At 45.4% G+C, this 20,248-nt stretch overlaps 1 protein-coding gene across 2 annotated transcripts in view; it reads left to right on the plus strand.

The window, feature by feature from the left end:
- The window catches only part of PKHD1 (PKHD1 ciliary IPT domain containing fibrocystin/polyductin), a 4,356,595-nt gene that overhangs the window by 401,832 nt on the left and 3,934,515 nt on the right, over positions 1-20,248 (plus strand). For both annotated transcript variants that reach the window (XM_069605754.1, XM_069605755.1), the window contains exon 9: positions 9,824-9,888. In XM_069605754.1, coding sequence (XP_069461855.1) covers positions 9,824-9,888 — 65 coding nt within the window. The remainder of the gene's footprint in view (positions 1-9,823; positions 9,889-20,248) is intronic.

Here is a 20,248-nt window from a genome sequence, read left to right on the forward strand (position 1 = left end):
ACATATAAAACATGCATTGCATCTGATTTTAAATAAAACAGTAAAAAGCAGTAATTGCCCAAAACCTGTTATCCCTTTCATGTCTTGTTCCTCGAAGGTGATTGCAGCTGGTTTCACAGCCCGAGACATACTTACTAGAGCTGACCATCTTCAGGACAGCAAATTGGACCAGATCACCTTCCTTCACGTATTTTCTGCAGCATGGACGTGCTAGAGTGGCGGAGATCAGGATGCTGCTGACCACTGAACTGAGCAGCCTATCGCTGCCTGGGCTGCAGGATCCAAGGATCCAGGCCTGCTGGACGTGCTAGAGTGGAGGTCATCAGGATGCTGCTGACCACTGAACTGAGCAGCCTATCGCTGCCTGATCTGCAGGATCTGAGGATACAGGCCTGTCCATTGGAGTGGAAGGAGGTCAGCCAAGCCAGGGCCTGATCGGTGATACCCAGGTTATCATGGAGACAGTTGAGCAGGATGACATGGTTGACCGTGTCAAAAGCAGAAGAGAAATCAAGTAAGATGAGGACACAGGGGGTGTTGGAATCAAGATTGGAGAGCAGGTCTTCACGGATTTTCAGGAGAGCAGTTTCCGTGCTTCTGGCAGCTTTGAACCCAAACTGATGGTCATGGAGACAACCAACAGATTCAGTATGAAGATTTAGCTGGGAGATGGCCAGCTTTTCCAGGAGCTTGCCCAGGAAAGGAGTGATGGAGATTGGGTGGTAGTTGGCAGGGCAGGAGGGGTCGGCAGAGAGTTTCTTAAGAAGAGGGTGAACAAGGGAGTGCTTCAGGGGGGAGGGGAAGACTCCAGTGGTGAAGGAATGGTTGCAGAAATCAGCCAGAGCAGGATCCAGGGTGTCAATGTGGTCCTTGATGGTTTTGGAGGAACAGGGGTGAACCTGTTTCAACGAGACTTTTATAGATGAGACTTGTCTAGAAACCTCATCAGGGGAGAACAGGGGAAAGGCAGAGAAGGCGCGAGGAGAGGTGGTCAAACAAGGGCCAGAGGAAGAGAGGGAAGTAGAAGGGGATGCGACGAAGAGCGAGAGGACAGGATGTCCTGAGTTTGTGGAGATTAAATGAGAAGCTCGGGCTGTGCAGAGGGCCTGGGAGGGGACAGGAGAGGTAGAGACTGCAGCAGGATTGGCCAGCTCCTTGCATATTTCATGATCCCTAACCTGTTATGATGTATTGTGCAGTGTGTTAGCAAAAATCACTATATACATTCCAATAAACTACAAGTACAACTAATGCTTTATTCGCATAACTGAAGTACCCACCATTACACTTAATTTCTGTCTTGCCCCCCTCAACAGTCTTCCTTCTAAACAAAAGAATGTTCACTGTTTAGTTATGTTTAAACAAGTCTTGCTCACCATGGAATCAGATAGCTCAATCAGATAGACAGAAGTGGGTGAAGCGGTCTGTGGTGTCTGTTGACCACTAACACTTCTGTTACTGAGCTGGAAGTGTTTTTCTGCTTTATCTTTACATTGCTTCACGTTACGGGTCGTGTGCAGGAGCACTGACCCTTTAAATCTGCTGACTGGCTTGGCCGAGCCCCCTCAGAGATAATGAGGACTCTACAGTTAAAAACCCATTTACACCACGGAGCGTGCGCGGAGTGGGTGAAGTGGTCTGTGGTCCGTGTGTCGGTGAGCCAGTGGAGGTGGCCCTAACGCTGTGTGAGCAACTTGGGAGGATATGCGGTACGCCATTTTACAGCTGAATGCTGCCCACTTGCATTAGTGCTACTTGGAAGACGTTGGGGCTGGAGCAACACATAGTTAACTAGCGGCGGGGGCCTGGTAAGATTTAAATTAGCCCTATAAGCACTGGGCTAATATTCTTGCAATAAATTGGTCTGCCAGTTGTGTGTGATTATCAGTCTAGTGTCATGAAACTAGGTGGCTGCTGTGGTCAATTCTACCCACTTGGGAAATGAAAATTCGGGGCAAACGTGTAAGAAACCCTATCATGAACAAATCGGGCACCTTGGCAGTCCCACGCAAAAAAAAAGAGGTGAACATCTCTTGCTTGGTAATGCCCCCAACACAGCCAAAAATAAAAGCATTCTTTCTGCCTAATAAGCTTTGCACAGAGGCTGCCTCTCCCTTCACCAATGCCTTCCTTCCTGAAATCTTCGATCAGGAATAAATAACTTCCTTAGACAATAATGGTTCACTTCTGAAATTATGTTATGTGGCTAAGAACAACTCCATGGCACCCGTGGACTTCAAGCCTGATAACCTGACGGTCTCTAATCCAGTTGGCTGGACTATCATTCTTTATAAAGAGCTCCAAAGTCCATTCATTTGAGGAATTGCCTAACCAAAATACAGACCATAAAATAAGTGCCACTTCCTCGCCTAGGAAGAATGAGTCTCTACAAGAAAGAGCATATGTTGTGGCAGCATCAGACAGTAGGGCGCTCGAAGCTATATGTGCCAAACTTTCTTTGTTAAATGCACCAGAGTCCCCGCCAAGAAAGGTTAAATGTGTAAAGAAGGGAGCCAAGAACAAGAATGGGTCTAAGCTGTCATTAGTGTAAGGAAAGCCGGAACCTCTGGGTAAGCCGAATCGACAGCTAAAGGAGAAGGGGGTCTTTAGCGTCTCAAACACGCTGGCAAATAGCAAGACCAGACAGGTCCTGCTTAAGGGTCTGATGGATGGATGGGTTTCCAAATCCGTGACCAAGCCCATCAGCATTGGAAGCCATGGGGCGGGTGGCTTGGTACAGGTGGACAGGAGGCCACAGAGTACCAGTAATCATTAGGTGAGCTGAATGGAGAGAAGCCAGAAAAAATCCTAGAGCTGGAGCCGAATTACATGTACTGGTTGGGAGGAAGTAAAACAACTAAAGAGAGGGGCTGGTACCCGAGGGAAACAATCTGGACTACAGCCAACGGCGGGAGAGCCCCCGGGCAGTAAAACATAATAAAAATACAAACTCAGTACCAACTAAAGTTTCTGAGGCTCCGAAGGTGGCTATGCGGTTAACCTGGGCCAGCCTGGTAGAGCAATTAAGACCTTGGTTCAGAGTCAAGGAAACGCAAATGAATGATCCCGTCTGGTGTGCGGACTTGATACATATCACGTTCATGGAGACAAACATGTCTACAAGCAGCCCCCTTTTGAACAGATCTTGGCTGCTTGAGCGCCTCCATATGATACCTGATTTAGGACTGAACACCACAAAAGACCTCTCCAAACTGGAGCTGCCCAAATACAATATAATGGATAATTGGGTGGCGGCAACCTTTGTGTCCCCCATCGTGGTGGAAAGGATTTGTAAAAATGAGCTGGCACTTAGCCAGCTGGGTTTTGATATTCAGGTTTTTGTACCAGCCCTTCATAAATCTTTTGAGAATGAGGGAAGGCTTGCCTTGGATTATCAGCCCTGCGCCAGGTGTATGGATTCCAACCCAGATGCCAGGAGACAAAGGGGAGAATGAGTGGACATCCCCTTACAAATGCAGTGACAGGAGGAAGGACCAAAGTTCAATCCTGTCTTGGAACTCGAGAGGCCATGGGTCCTTTCTACGCAACGGGGAAACAATGAACATTTTGAGATCCACAACCTGCTTCTGTTTACAAGAGACTTGGTTATGTGACTCGTTTGCTTTGGCTGGGTTTTCTTTAATTTTCCGCCTAGCAAATCTCACTGTGAAGGGCAGACCCAAAGGCAGCTTGTACATTGGGGCCAGAGTTACCTTTAACCTTGCTAAATTTGACCCTGGCCCCCCTCACTCGATCCTTTTGGCAGTATCCATAAGGAACCCCAGTGACAGCTCATCACCAATCTGGGTGGTAACATTGTATGATGCCCCAAGTGGGGCACTGTTGTCGGAAATTATGGATGTCATAATGGAAACCCTTAGAGCTTGGGTAGTTAAATTCCCAAGAGCTGTTGTTTTTGTAACAGTGGATTTTAATGTTGATTGTGTCCAGGCCAACTAGGAAGGGAGGGGATGGGTATGGGCAACAGACAGAGGGGGAGGGGGAGGGCCAGGAAATGGTGGAGAGTATTGGCAGCAGAGTTTGACCTTTCTCCCTTAGGGAAGGGTGATAGGCTATGGGGAGACTACTTGGTCAAATGACAGCCGAATAGACTTCATATTTACAAACACTCAGGGGGGAGTCTAAAGCCTATGTTAGAGATCAGATCTACCAAGGCAAGCAGTCACTCGATGCTGATACTGTCCATCGAGGAGCTAAGACTAGCAGGCAGAGACAGGTTGAATGGCAAGTTGGAGTTCAACTCAGGGGGCAATAGCCTTCGTTGGGCAGCTAGAAGGATTGGAAAATCCAATGCCCTGCTTAGAAACCATGAACTGCTGGTTAGAGATCTCTTGTTCCAGGACTCCCTTGCAGCAACTGTCTGGCATGTTTCCGTTGCCACTATGACATCTAGACAGGTGGCTATACAAAACGGGCCACATAGACCAGGCCGTCAGTTCTAGCTAGAGAATGCAAGAAGGATAGGGGGAGCTAAATACAGCTCTACGAACTATTGGCAAAGATGACTCTTATTACGCCTGAAAAGAGAAGAAAGATAGTGAGCTTGAAGACAAGCTACAAAAACTGGGTGAGATATCATCGGTTTTCTCAAAATGATGAAGGCTGGAAGTACCTAAACAGGTTAATTAGGAAAAACGACTCAAGAAAGTGTTGGTATTGGCTGGGGAGCTCTTAATTGAGCCCCAACCACCCAAGGGAACTAGTGGCTGTAGCAGAAGAAAAATGGGGTGAGTATATTAAGAACGTTTTTGATGGTGGCCACAATACATCTTGGGAAGTTAGGACTATGGTAAATTCTACTGTCGGTGAATACATAAAAAGACCGATGTAGAGATGAAAATTAAACAACTAAAAGCATCTAGTGCAGTAGCCCCTGATGGCCTTTCTAACTTGGTCCTGAAGGCAGATGTCGTACAGTGGGCACACATCTTAAAACAACTATTTGCACATGATTGTGAATCTGATATTATGCCAAGGACATTGAAAATAGAAACTTTAATACCAGTCTTTAAAAAGGGCCAGTTTGACCTCGTAGAAAATGACAGACTCTTAGCCATGCTAGACTGCAGTGGAATAATTTTGCCAGTACATTGTTGGAAATACTGACTAACTGTGAGGCCGAAAAGGTATTAATAACTTACCATCAAACCAGTTTCAGAAAAGGATGTGCAACATTGCACTCAATCTGTACATTACTAACCTTAATCTCTGCTACGCAACATAAATCTGGTTCAGCGTTATTTACCTGTTTTGTGGACTTCACCTTTGATAACGTGGACAGAGACAAGTTGTGGGAAATGCTGAAAGGTTGGCAAATTGACCCATCTTTGCTGTACTTTATTAAAGCTTCATACAGGGGGTCAGAGGTCAGAATGAGACTTTCCCAGGATGGGGAACTATCTAACAACATTCCAACTAAGAAAGGATTGAAACAGGGATGTGCCTTGCACCCCTGCTTTTCAATCTTTACTTGTCGCAACGTGCGCAAAGGCTAGGGGAAGTGATGAATTTCCCACCTCAGTACAGGGGTAAGGGCCTGGTCTGTATGTAGTATATGGACGATATTGTCATCTTAGATAGAACTAAAATCGGACTTCAGTGTTCACTCCAGGCACTTTTTGCCTGTGCCATCAAGCTTGGCCTCAGACCAAACATTAATAAGACGAAAGCTATGGTTTTTGGAAAAGGGGCATGCGCCAGCAAAATTCATAATTGGTGGTTAGGGGGTGAAAAGGTTGAAAGGTTTTACAAATATAGATACCTTGGAATACCCATTAATTTATTTGTCATAAATGTGCGTGGCTCTTTGCCCAATTGGTTGTTTGCTTTAATACATTTTACCTGTGTATATCTACTGTAATGTGTATTTTATATGTTTTACTTTTTAAATGGAACAGTGTGAAAAGGTTGTTATTCAACCAAAAGCACTTTAAATAAATTTTAAAAAAATACCAACAAAAAAGATAGTTCACTGAGCTAAGCGATTGCTGCTGAGAACTGTGCCTGTGTGTTGAACTGCTTCGGTCCATCCTTCTGGACTTAAGCAAGGTCTAGCACTCATGCTAATTGTTATTATGTAGTTGGAGGCAATAATGGTAATTTACAATTACACCTTGAGCAGAATGTGCTATAAAGGGAGGGCAGCTCCCACATGGTCTTCAAATACCCCCTGTCTGGCCGCTAAGCTGCCTAAGACCTGTGGTGCGGTGGGGCATTGCACTAATGCTCCTTTCATATGCAAGCCACACGCTTAAGCTCAAGGAAAGCCTCTTCTGGGCAAAGAATAACAAGATTACTAGAGAGGATGAACTCCAACTAGAATTAGTAATTTTGCTATTAGCTTGCGGCCCACTTCAGCTGGTAAGAGGGAACAAAAGTGTCATTATGTGAGCGAGTATCGTGCTAGAATTCTCACATGCTGAATGTGTACGGACAGACTAATAATTAGGGCTTTCTTTATGTAGTTTCAGGAGCAAGAGGGAAGGGACAGCAACATATCCCCAGCAAACACTACAACATTAACAATGTTATTTTGTATAAAAGTAGATCCCTTTGGTTCTGATTGGATGCAAGAAGCAATGGTTCCATGGCTATTAAAATCACTGGTGTGACAGTGGGCGCACGTCTCTATTACCAATTTCGAAATGGAAAGGTATCCACTCGCCTTTTTGGCAAAAGGGTTCCCATAGTTACCTCTCTTTAAGTTTTAGAAGCACATACCAAAAACTGATGTACTCCACCGGTGTGGCAAAAAACTCCAGTCAACCCAGTCAAATGCTTTTTTGGTGGCACCACTGAACCTTAAGGGAGTACCAAACCTTGTCCAGACGGGGATTCATACTCTTTATACTATCAAAGGTCTTGTGGTCCAGCACAAAAATGAGCTGATCAAAATTGATTTGAGATATCAAGACTCTATCCAACCTGTTATACCAAAACCTTGGTGATGAAATTGAGTTCTTCTCTCAGCAAAGCTATTGGCCTGTAGAATTCTCCCAGTTCATGGTCTTTTCCCCAATGTGACTGCAAATTTGGCAGATACTGAGACACTCTGAATCCTAAAATGAATTGTATAATTTACCCTGAGTAAGAGCCGGTTTTAAGTCTATGAAGTCTGCAAATATGTTGCCCCACTTTAGAATCACCTATTTTGCTACCCACATGTAGAGTATATAGCATTGCTTTTCTGTAGTCAAGGCATCCTTAAAGCAGACGTGGCCAAAAAAAGAACTTTGTTATCATTTACTTAGTTCCTCAACCTACTGAGCAACATTGACCCCCAACATGGTTACTTTATGGGAGATTGGCATTTGGGTAATTATTCCCAAGATTATGCCTATTGCCTTTGTTAATAGTTTGGAGGACATTAGCAGTGTACCAAGGGTCTAGTATGTGTATCTCACCACACACCACATTCTGTACTTGTTGCAATGCTGGCCCCACAGTTCCAGACCTGACATATACAGATGCATTACTGTATGCTCCTGCCATGTTGGACTGCTGGTGCACTACTCTTCTTATCAACTTTTGTAGGGTTAAATGTGGTAGTCCCACGTTTTCCCATCACATCGCCTCAACTTCATCTTGGTCTGGATGTTGCCCTTCCCTTAATGCTACCAATGCCCAATCGCTGCATGCAACTAATCCCAATCCTTATTCTGGAAATCATCTCCTGGACATTCCTTGTCCACCCTAACTAGGAGAATCAAATCCAACGGCTTGATTTAGTGTTGGGTTATGTGTATGGGTGATATCATCTTATATTCCTATATACGTTCTCTTATTGCCCTCTCTAAGCCCATCTAGTTTAGTAGCAGAGTTTCAAGGTATGGCCACCAAATTTGTTTGCATTTTGAAAACTATCACTCAAAACTATGCTTCTGTACTCCAGGATTCCTGATCAGAATGGGGCAGGAATATCTCCAGAAGAGCAAGTGCTCTGTTAATTAAATAGGGCAGTATGGCCTGTATGTTTAACCTTTCCCAACTAATTGTTCTGAGTTCAACTACAAGTTTCTCTGTTTCTCACAAAATGTTACTGGTCACTTTTGACCTGCTGATCCACTACCAGATCCACCACCCAGTGATTCGTACTCTATAAACGAAAGCAAAATCATGGTAAATTAGTGGGCTGGTCTAAAGGTAACACTGGGTGAGGGCTAAGTGGGGGTGGGGGGGGCATCTGAGGGAATCTTCTAATTAAAGCACCATAACCAAGGCAACGGCAAATGTCATGATTTCTGATTGCAGGCTTCAAATCATATTGAAATTGAGAGCAGATTTTCTACATATCATACTGGGTGTGCAGTCATAATGTCGACATCAATAATGTCGACAGTCAAAATGTCGACAAATTAATGTCGAAAAACAATAATGTCGACAAACAAAAATGTCGACATTATTCGATATTTTTTCGACATTAATTTAGTGTATGCATAAATAAATAAATAAATATATATATGATGTGTTGAGTATGAGGGGTGGTTGGGGGGGTGTGGGGGGGTGGCAGGGGGGTGTTGGGTGAGGGGGGGTTGGGGGGGGGACCCCCCCATAGTAAATACAATTTTTATTTATTTAATTATTGAATAAATAAATAAATAAATAATTGGTATGTGTTGAGTATGAGGGGTGAAAGGGTGGTTGGGGGGGTGTGGGGGGGCGGCAGGGGGGTGTTGGGTGAGGGGGGGTTGGGGGGGGGACCCCCCCATAGTAAATACAATTTTTATTTATTTAATTATTAAATAAATAAATAAATAAATAAATAAATAATTGGTATGTGTTGAGTATGAGGGGTGAAAGGGTGGTTGGGGGGTGTGGGGGGGGGGGGTGGCAGGGGGGTGTTGGGTGAGGTGTTGATAGTTTTAAGGGTTTATAGTCATAATGTCAAAAAAAAAAATGTCGACATTTTTTTTTCGACATTATGACTTTTTACATTAAAAGTATAGAATGTCGACATTATTATTTTCGACATTATTTTTTCGACATTTTTGTCTGTCGACATTTTTTTGTCGACATTATGACTATAAACCATCATACTGCATTTTAGGTGTGTCTTTTAATTACTACTTTCATTCACCTTCTTAATGTTGGATAATGCCTTTTTTTATTGTGAATGTAGTGTGTCTCTGCATTTCAACAAAGGTCTCCTCAGACCTTTTACCGCTTGGAGAGTTTAATCTGTGTGTCACACTCCCCGGAGTTCTCAGGCGCGTCCGGGTTTTGAACCTTTAGGCCTATACAGTGGCCCACTTTATTCTAACATGACAACACACACTCTCACACTCTGCGGCTCTGTAGCTTCTCTCTCCACCCCTATGTTTTGCTGCTCCATGTTTCATTGATGGAGTGGTTTGCTCGTTTAATTGCTACATGCCAAGTGGCTGGGCATTCTCTTTCTCCTCCAGTCCTCTTGCAATCTCAGTATTTAAATTGCTGGCGGCCTGTCTCTCACTCCTCAGTTTATACATCTTACATTACTTCATCGTTGTAAACATGGTTCCCAGTATAACCCAAAATAGGGTATGGTGAGAAGCACTGTATTTTTTGTGAATGCTATTTATAACCTTGATGAAAGGCACAACATATATCAGAAAAAATGTGCAAGCTTGAGAAACTGGAATTAAAGATGTATTATTCCCATGAAATTCTTGGTAATTGGATCATTGAAGGAAAAAGTGGCAATACTTTGGATTTTCTATTTGACAGTTGAAGACATTTGGCAGAAAAAAATCTATAACTTTGCTACAAATCAACAAGATGGTTTAAGACATCTTATTATCTGTTTTTTTTTTCTTTTTTGTAGCTATCCTATTCAAGTTGACCATGGATTTGGGAGCCTGCAATGCCGAGTAGAAGGACACATCATAGGTGAGTAAAATAAAATCAGAATTCTAAAGATTTACATTGATCCTGAGGAGGATGTGACATAGGGGGTCATTCCGAGTTGGGCGGTAAGGGGTCACCGGCACCGGTAAGGATGCTGGAGCCAGTAACCCCTTACCGCCCTATTCCGAGGTTCCTAGCGGGACCCGCTGAAAATGTCTGGTCAGACCAGACGTCCTTAGCGGGTCCCGTTAGGGTGCCAGGGAGCAAATAACGGACCCGCTATTTGCGGGCCCGTTATTAGCACCTTCCCCATTCCCATTGAGCCCTATGGGGGCTCGAATGGGAATGGGGAATGGTATTCGGCATGGGGACTTACCGGATCTACATAGGTCGGAATGTCCCGGTAAGTTCCCATTCCACCTACCCGGACCCAGACACGAGTGTGGAGGTAGCCATGGTGCTAAGAGCACCATGGCTACCTCCAAACTCGGAATGGCCCCCATTGTATCTTCTATTTCAATGCTACTGATTTGTATGGATTCCTGTTGGGTCTATGTTAGGGAGAATTCTCTGTTTAGGCTGAATTTCCTAACCTAGTGAGTCCCCCAGCAGCTTTGCTGGATTTCGGGAGTTTGTTTTTTTCCATCCTGCCAAGAGTGAGACTCTTTTTCTCCCACTCTTGGACATGAATGTGTGTAATTCCTTTGAATGTCAATGTGTTCCATGGGCTATGGGGTCTTTTACTCCATAGGGTCTCATATGTTTTTCTATGTGTGTTACACCGTACCCTATGTGCCGTAACACCGGGGCGTCCTAGCGGACCTCCGTCATAGACTCCATACCCGGGGACTGACTACTGTCTCCCCGGGCATGTAAAGTCACCATTGGCTTTACTAGACCTAAATTTACTAACAGAACTAGTACAAACCATCCTATTGTGGACGTACTAGTAGGGGTAATTCGATTACTCCTGGGTCTGTTATTCGAGGTGGCACTGTCCCGTCCCCCCTTGTCGAGTTTTGGCTGGTGGCAGGGGAAACTACTTGTTATATTCGACCCCGAATATAACCCTATGGGATTCTTCCCATTGTTGGAGATTAATACTTTTTTCTCGTTAATCTCTAACATACCACCGGTTTACTTATCTTAAATAAGTCTATCGGATGGTATTTTCTGCCAGAACTCGGTTTTTAAAATGACATCTGTGTTGGTCTCTGTGACTCCTAAACCAAAGGTTGAGCCCTTTTGTTCCACTTTTGGCGGGCTTCTGTACAAAGACCCTCCAAAGTGGTGCCATTCTGTCTGGGTTACCACAGGGGTGTGGGAGGGGGTTTAGGCACCCTGGACTGAGTTGCCTTGCCAACTCCGGTCGCACTCTGGTGTGATTGGCCCAAGTGATGAGCCTCCCCGCTCACCACTTAGCGTGTTTGGATTGACAGCTAGGCTGAATGAATGGGGGTTTTCTGCATAAAAGCAGGGCTTTTGGGACTGGATCTTCAGAAGTTGCTACAGGACCTAAGAATCCGACGAGGGTAAAGCTGAGCCGACCTGCAACGATGACACCTCCGGTGGAGCCCTGCTGAACTGACTCACCACTTCCCGACGACAGAGGAGATCTCCCCGCCGGAGAGTCTCTTCCCCTGACTGGTGGGAACAACCAGTCACCTTTGCTTTTTCTTCGCTTCAGGAATGAGTGGTCAAATTGCCCGTGCAGAGCACCTCGGCAACCGGATAGCCACTACCCCTGTACCGCGACCAAAAGGTGGTGCCTTGTGACGGAGCACTCCGCGGCTGGTCTCTTCCCTGGTGGTGCAACGATCTCCAACTTTCCTTCGACGACGGGATCATCTCTTCTCTTGGCAAAGACCGGACGTGCATCCACCACCAGGAACAACTGCCCCCGCCGGAGCTGTCTCTCCACAAACAAGGTACCGTGTCCGCCTGGCTTCCCTTTCTGCCGGATCGAGTGAGGTGTCTTAATCCTCGCCTTTTCATTGGGTCGCCTCCGAGCGTTCTTTAACTTTCTGTTCTGACCTGGTCCAATCTTTCCATAACAATTTGCGATAAAGACTCGAAGCGCATTTCTACTGAGACACTTTTGGGACATATCGCCTTGCCTCTCTCCGAGTGGGCCTGGCCTCGGAACTTTGTGATCTGCAGTAGACCCTGCCTTATTTGCCTTGTATTTGTCCGTAAAGTATTGGTACCGAGTTGATTTCATAACCTGCCTTATTTTTCTCTCCCGTCCTAACGAATACTAGAGTGCCATCTAGGTTAAAGCATACACCTCTGTCTGCAAATAAGTGATGCCGTTGAACCTAGACTTGTCGAACTATTGTTAGGGGGATTGATCTTTTTCTGCGTATAGTAATTGTGATTGAAGTTGTTTGCCGTATTAGTGCCAGAGTGTTTTCCATAGATGTGCTGTTATAAATAAATACCTTTATATCTTTACACTGAAGCCTTGTTGCGTGTTTGCTTGTCTTACTGTGTGGAATTGCCCTATTTTGTATACTCCACATACTGTCTAACTCTTCTTGAGGGAGGTCTGACTGCTCAGCCACAGCTACCAAGTGAATCTGTGTGGTACGGACTGATACCAAGTGGGTTTACTGCCAAACACCTGTGGTCCTAAATCTTTTGCAGTGGTCCCAGAGGGAACTGCACAGGTTTCCGCCTAACAGTCTAGAATTGTCACGTACCCACTCCTAGCCCTCCCATGTATTCGGATTAAGAGAACTTGAAAATAAAAATACCATATTATTTAAGTCCTGAAGTGCAGGTACATAAAAGTACAGTTCTGAATCAGGGCCTGGCGTCGTATGAGGCTAAGGCTCTAAGACGGCACCCCCTAGAGTTCTTAGAACAACTGAAGATAAATTAGTAAAATAAAAGAAAGATTGGAACACGGAACATGTTACAGAATAAATATATTTTTTGACAATTTTTATGACGCAATAACAGTTGCTTTGTGAGTCTGAGAACTAAATTGAAGATAAAACCCCCTCTGGGAGTTGTTTGACTGGCAGCTCTTTATCTGGGCTCCCTCGTTCTGGCCCCTTGACATTAGCACATTTTCCATCCCTCTGCCTTGGCTAAAGAACTTTACGACCCATTACGAGTTGGGTGGAATGTTGTGCAGAAGCAACGTCAGAGGTCAGCTCCGCCAGCAGGATTTCTTAAAATCCACCCAATTAAGAGTTTACACCCTGCCCAGTGCAAACAAAGTCTTATTCCTAGAATAGCTCTGTCTGTATTCCAGAAACACCACTTGCTTTCATTTTCTTTTAAATGGGTCTCCATCTTTATTTTGATGGTAGAAATGGATAATGGACATTAGTAGCTCAGACCACTACTGTACATTTTTTGAAACACACAAAAGGTTAAATTCTGACCTGTTACGCATTACATGGATACGTTGGTGGGACTGGGCATCGTAGAGATGTGCACCTTTTCACTACCTTTTTAAAAATGTTTTCACTGTACTGAAGGGAAACCTGTGCTTGCCTTCTGCACGTTTTAAAAAAAAGGTTTAAAACAACTTTTGGGGTCAATTTACAGTTTTGACCTCCTCCACCATTTTGAAAATCCAACTTGTAATACTTCTGCCAAGTTCTATGGGACTACCGCCAGAGGTATTCCTCTACTTTGAATTGGGCAAATATTGCTGTGTTTACTGTTACATCCAAACTTGCAATAACCCCTTAGAATTTAAACTACAACACATCTGATGCCTGATGCTACATGTCAGTATTGTCACAATCACAAATGTTACCACCTGCCTCTGCTCTCAAAAAATCTGCCTTATCTCTCTGTTTCCGTTTAAACATGTATTGTCGCCACTAATAAACTGCCCATGTTTGGATTATGGCAAGACGACTGTGACTTGTTTGTCCTTGTGCTCTTCCGTGTCAAGAGGCCACGCCGTGTTTTGCCAGATCGATAACTAAACATACTACCTCTCTTCATGAGATTATGGGCCTGATTTCCGAAACCTTAACAACGGATTTTGCCATTCAAAAACGCTTTTGTAAATCAGGCCCTGTTAGTGATACTAAACACAGTAGACAGACTGCTTCCCTGAGCCCAGAAGAGGGCTCACATAACCCGGGTACTTCCTCAGAGTCACTGGCTGCGCTCCAGCTTGGCACGCCCAGCGTGAATCCCTTGGAAAAACCCATCAGTTCCTCATTTCCTGTTTAATAAGAATGCTGGCATTATGCCCCCACTTGCACCTCAAGACCCGAGAGTGCACTGTTTCAGGTTATCCAGCTTTAATAAGAACATACTGTGGGGGAGGGGTGATTGCCTGCTATTTGCTTGTATCTCAGCTTTGACACTCTCCCCCATTTCAGTTCAGTCTCTCACAGGTGATCCACCACTTTAGGAAACCTTTCAAAAGCTTTTTTTTTCCGCCAGAAAATAGACATGTGTCAGTTACAACCAGTATGTAGTGTCATTTAGCAACAGGAGACCTTCTGGTTACCTACGGACCCTTTGCCATCAAGCCTGAAGCCGCCAGAACTCTCAGCCTATGAAGACCTTGTAGTATCTGAAGGCACTTTCCTCCTAGCACTGTTGCTTTGGCAGTGCGGCTGTCAGGATTGTAGTCCATGGGATGTGTTGAATGTGGCTTCCCCTACCTTCCTCCCCTCTAAATCACTCACCATAATACTCATTGACTGCTGCCAATGGACTGTGCCCTATGGCCTCGTACTTACCTAGTCCTTTCACCCCACTCTTTTCCTTTTCACCCACAGTCCTTCACCCCCTTCAATGACCTTGACACTGTGATGTAGTCTGCGTGTTGGCGTTGGACAGAACACACTAAGCTGCAATAGGCCTCCACGGGTGGTATTTGTGGAGTAGCCCTACTCTTCTGACATCCTGATACTTCCAGTGCTATTAGGACCGTGCAAGTGCTAAACATGCATGTGATGCATGGGCAAAGAATTAACATGTGTATTCCTGGGTTACGGATAATGTGATTGCCGCCATTGGAATCACTTTTAAAAAGTGGATTTTTTAAAAAAAACTCTATGAGCCTTACTTTGAATATGGTGGCCAAGTGCTGGTTTAAATATGCCTTACTCGTAAAATGCCACCTGATCATTAGTTGGGATCGTTTGATATATTTAAGTAATTTCAGAAGGAAAAAGTGTCATTTGGTCGAGAGCACAGTCTGTGAACTAGGGATGTAAAATGCATTAAAACAAGGACGCATCTCCCCATAAACGGTGTGAGTTCTAAGGAAAACCAAAGCAAGTGTGAAGGGAGCTTGAGTCTTACTCCCCAATGGCCTAGGGTACATCTATCTGTGGTCAGGTTTAAATGCCCAGAAAGACTGGCACAGAAATGCAGCTACTCTTGGGTCCTTAAGGCTCATGTTGCTGGCCCATGCTGGCCCTCCCGCGATGTTTTTGCTTAGCGTTGGGATGACAGTTGATTTCGTCCCTGTCCGTCACGGATGGAATTTTAGGCTAAAGTAATTGTTCTTCACACACAGTAGCCAAGGATGGTTTAAAGGTTCCAGGATTCTTCGACATCCTCTGTGTGCTATCTAGTTAACATTCTATATGAGCCTTCCTGGCTCTGGGTTTTTAGGGATCTTTCTGGGCTCAATCTTTCAACAACCCTTCCTTAGTACAGTTTATCAATGAGCCCTCCTGCTGCAACGTCCCTAGAGTTCCCCTGCCTCTCGTTTCTCATCATTACCATTGGCAGAGTTCCTCAACAAACCCTCCTGACTTGGGTTTCTCAGGACTGCCCTTTTGGTGGAGTCTTTCATTGAGGTCTCCTGGCTCAGAAATCTCTGGGAGTCTGCTTGGCCCAGTTTTTAGGTATGCAGTATTTATTTATTTTCCTTGGAGGGCTTGCCTGTCCCATCAGATTCTGGAGTAGAGCTCCTGACAAGCCTTTTCCTTTCTTTCTCATTCTTTCCTTCTTTCACATTTCTCATAGGCAAGTCTTATTTAGTTACCTTAGTGGGCTTGTAAATTCCACCAGACTCCAGAATATGGCTCCCAAAAAGCCCAAGTCACTCTGCTTTCTCTTAATTCTCTTAAGGTCCGGATACCTTTGGACCTACCAGCATCTGGGCCCAGCTTAACAAAGCGTTCTGCTTCTTTAGTCTTGGTACCTTTGCCAAAAACCTAATGTTAGGCCCCACTGGCCTTGCCTTCTGCCGCACAGAACCCTTTTCAGCTGTTTTCCTCTTGGGTTGCCCAACACTACTGTCCTTACTGTCACCCCACTACAAACGGGTGCCTCCTTGCTGTCCCTCCTCCATCTCCAACTTCTTCCTGCACCCAGTGACCCATTCAGCTCCTCAAATTCCCTTTCGTCCAACCTCCTCTGCCTTCACTTCTACTGCCTCTAACACCACTTTCCATTCTCCCCCTTGTCCTCTCCCTCATGTTTCCCCCTTCCTCTGAACATCTGGTCTTTCTCTACTTTTACTCCTTTCTTTCCCTGATGTTGCCTTCCTCCTCCACCACCATACTGCTCTTGCCATCCTCCATGTCTGCCCCCTCACTGACACTTCCTTCACTCAACACTTTCTCTCAACCGACTCTTCTCCGAACGGGCTCGCCGGTCATCTCCTGGTGCCCTCTTTTCATACCTGAACTCATTAGGGAATTGAGGTAATAATAGATGGATTGTGTCCACCTGGACCCTCTTTTCGGTTTCCGCATGTGATTGGGAGCTATTCAAAGGGCCCTTCTTTGACCTGATACATTTAATAGTGCTCATTTCACTGGTTTCCACCACCAGCTTCATGGGCTTCACTCGTCATCATAGGTTAAGGCAACCCTTTCACAAAGGCTGCCTAATAGTGACATGGATCTCTGGGGTCAACATTCTTGGTTCCTGCCATCCCTAAACTGCGGCCTCCTGGTACAACATCCACCTGCAGCTCCCTCCATCTCTCTTGCAGTATCAGATGTGGAGTTAGAACACAATCTCATTGGCTATTTATTCCACAGACCACACTTGCTTAGATTCCGTCCTTCATTTTATGTTTGAGTTCTGCGCTTATGGATCTCCATTGTCATCTGACTTCTTTAATGCTATCGTGATGGCAGTAAGGGGTTAATTTCATTTATTTACTTATTTAAAGACTTATGAAGCACAAACAAAGGCCCGCAGGCGTCTAGGCACAGCTAGGAAAGGGTAGAAAGGCCACCCGCAATATTACAACACCCACCAGTTAGAAAAGATGTTTTTTAAGCGCCCTATGAAAGGAGAGAAGCTCCACGGTGATTCCGAGCGATAGCAGGAGCCTATTCCATAAAATGGGGGCGAGCACTGAGAAAGAGAACCCCCCGAACCAGGCACGCTGGTGCCTAAGGTTATGTGGACGTCCTTTGTTAGGAGAATGGAAATAGGGGAGAGGCTATGGGTAAACCTCTAAACGGTTAGCATTGCAGCTTCCCTAAACCACTAGAGTCACCTTCGCCCCAATTCTCACTCTCTGATCTGTACCTTCCTCACTGTACCAGGTGACAAAGTAACTGACTTTAACACAGGAATAAATCCGTTTTCACAAACTGTAAAGAATGGCGCAGAGACTAAAACGTTGTTTTGCCCATGAGAAGTCTTGACAACTTGGAGCCCTTATGCTGTCATTTGTGAGAATGAGTGGTGGCAGAGTCGTAGAGGTGGAGCAGCCTGCGGACTAACCCTTGAGAGAGTCACCCTTGCAGCCAAAAGGCACAGGAAGACATTTTGTGGAGTCAGTGAGAGCAAAGGCCTAACATCCCTGTGAGGACACTCCTGAAACTACTATGCCAGAGACTTGCAAGTAAACAAAAATGACAAAGCCTAATGAGGAAAACCATGACCTCATCATAGGTTTACTGGATTCCTTCACCAGCACGAGGTGAAAGACACCGGGGTGGATTGCCTGTGGAAAGACTCAGATGAACCAGCTCTGCCTTTACCAGAGGAGGAGGTGGGAAAATGATACATTACAAATCAGTTTAACTAATTCACTGCCGGGACTTCAATGCCTTGCCTGTGGAAATGTGGATCTACATACACATCTCTGCAGAGCAGAAGTGAAAAAGCAGCCGACACCTTATTTATTTTATTTCTTGGTAGCACCCAGACCGGGAGGTATCACGGCGGCAAAGGTACATAGTTGGATTTGATGGGAAACAGTATGATAATTACATTACATCATAGAACGTGAGTCATACAAAGTATGGTAGTTGCATTACATCATAGATCATGAGTCAGGTTCAGAGTAGTTAGAACAGTCCAAGTTATTTACAGATATTTGTTGTACAGTGAGGTTTTTACTTTCTTACAAAAGAGTGCATAGGCAGCTTCATCTAGGATCTGCTGAGGGAGGGCATTCCAGAGTGTGGTAGCAATGGTGGTGAAGCAGGAGCCCCCAGCTCTCTTTCAAGAAAATCTGGGTATGTTCAAGGCTGATGTGGTGGAAGAGCGTAGATTGCACATGTTGTGTTCTTGGTGATACGGTTGGTGAGTTAATGGGGGGAAGTGTTGTGTAAGCAGCTAGTAGGTGATGGCAAGGAATTTGAATTCAATGCAGGCTTTCATGGGAAGCCAGTCGGCCTCCCGTCTGATGTGAGAGATGTGGTTGGAGGGTTTCAAGCCCCATACTGCTGTGAGGGCATTGTTTTGGCGCTTTTGGAGTGTATTGATGTTTGTGGTGGAGGTCCCTGATAGGATAGCATTGCAGTAGTCTAATTTGCTACCTATGATGGCTCTGGCTAGGGTGAAACAGTTGTTAGAGGTAAGGAATTTTCTAGAAAGGTTTATAAGTTTTGTAGAATAGGCTGCAGAGGAAGCAATAGATTTGACATATTTTTGCATGTTTAGTTCAGCGTCCAGGTAAACACCTAGGGGGTCATTCCGAGTAGGGCGGTAAGGGTTAACGGTCACCGGTAACGAGACCGGTGCCGTTTAACCCTTACCGCCCTATTCCGAGTTCCCTTTGCGGGTTGGTACTTAACGCCTGCTTTTTGCAGGCATTAAAAAACCAACCCGCAAAGGGACCCAGGAGCTAATTACGGCACCGTAATTTACGGTGCCGTAATTAGCGCCTTTCCCATTCCCATTGAGCCCTATGGGGCAAAAATGGGAATGGGGAAGGGCCCATGGTGAATGGGGCATTACCGACCCCGCCAACCTTGGAATGGGGCGGTAATTCCGCCATTCACCATGGCGGAGTTGGAAAAATAACGGCGTCAACCAAGGCGCTAATAGCGCCTTGGTTAACGCCAGGGTCGGAATGAGGCCCCTAGTGTTTTTACATGGGCGGAGACAGGGATGGTATTACCATCTATGCAAAAGAAAGAGAAGGCGGGGCTGAGGAGTTTGAGGCGATGTGGGGAGCCCACAATAAGGAGCTCTGTTTTTCATTATTCAGGCAGAGATGACGGGTAGCCATCCAGGCCTGTATGATGCTGAAGACGTGATTGATGTTGGTAGAGTTTAGGTCGTGGTTGCCAGTGATTTTGAGGAGGACCTGTGAATCATCGGCAAAGTTGGTATATGGGATCTTGAGGCTGTCTAGCTGGTCAAAGAGGGGTTTGGTATACATGTTATAGAGGGCGGGAGAGAGGCAACAGACCTGTGGGACACCATAGGAGACAGGTATGGGGTCAGCAGATTCGGGGGCCTGCAAGGACCGAGGTGGTTCGGCCAGATAGAAAGGATTGGATCCATAAGGTGGTTTCAGGGGCGAGGTGGTAGGTGGTGGTGAGGTGTTTGCAGAGGATTTTGTGATCTACTACTAATTCAAAAGCAGCAGAGATGTCTAACAGTAGGAGGATAGCGAGCTTGCATTATCCCTAATGTGGTTGAGCTGGATTTTGAGGTCAAGGAGGGCAGAATCAGTGCTGAGTCTGGATCTGAAGCCTGATTGGCGGGTACCTAGTAGATTATGGCTTTCAAGATGTAATTGCAGTTGTGAGTAGGCAGTGCGGTCCAGGATTTTGAGGAGGTATGGAACGGTGGTGATGAGGCAGTAGTGATAGGGATGGTAGGGACTAGAGTGGGTTTCTTCAGGAGAGGCATGACCCATGCTCCTTTGATGGCAGTGGAAATTAAATTGTACTTGAAAGATGTATTGATAAAGCTATCTATGGCAGGGGGCACAGGTTCTGCACACATTTTGACAATGTGGGCTGGGCATGTGTCTCCAACACAAATGGAAGCTTTCAAGTGCTAAATGGAAGTGAGGACTTCAGGAGGGGAGACGGCAGCGAATCGTAATTGGGGAGGAGGGGTTGTAGTTATGGAGGCGCTGTCCGGGGTGTATCAGGGGTGCTAGATGGGATTTCTTATGAATAGATTTGTCCCTTAGCATCCGCGTTTTGGTGTCCAGGGAGTATTGGATGAGAGTGCACCATGCTTTATATTTTGGGAA

The sequence above is a fragment of the Ambystoma mexicanum genome, chromosome 4p, assembly GCF_040938575.1.
Source record: "Ambystoma mexicanum isolate Mex_15411 chromosome 4p, UKY_AmexF1_1, whole genome shotgun sequence".
Lineage (NCBI taxonomy): Eukaryota > Metazoa > Chordata > Amphibia > Caudata > Ambystomatidae > Ambystoma > Ambystoma mexicanum.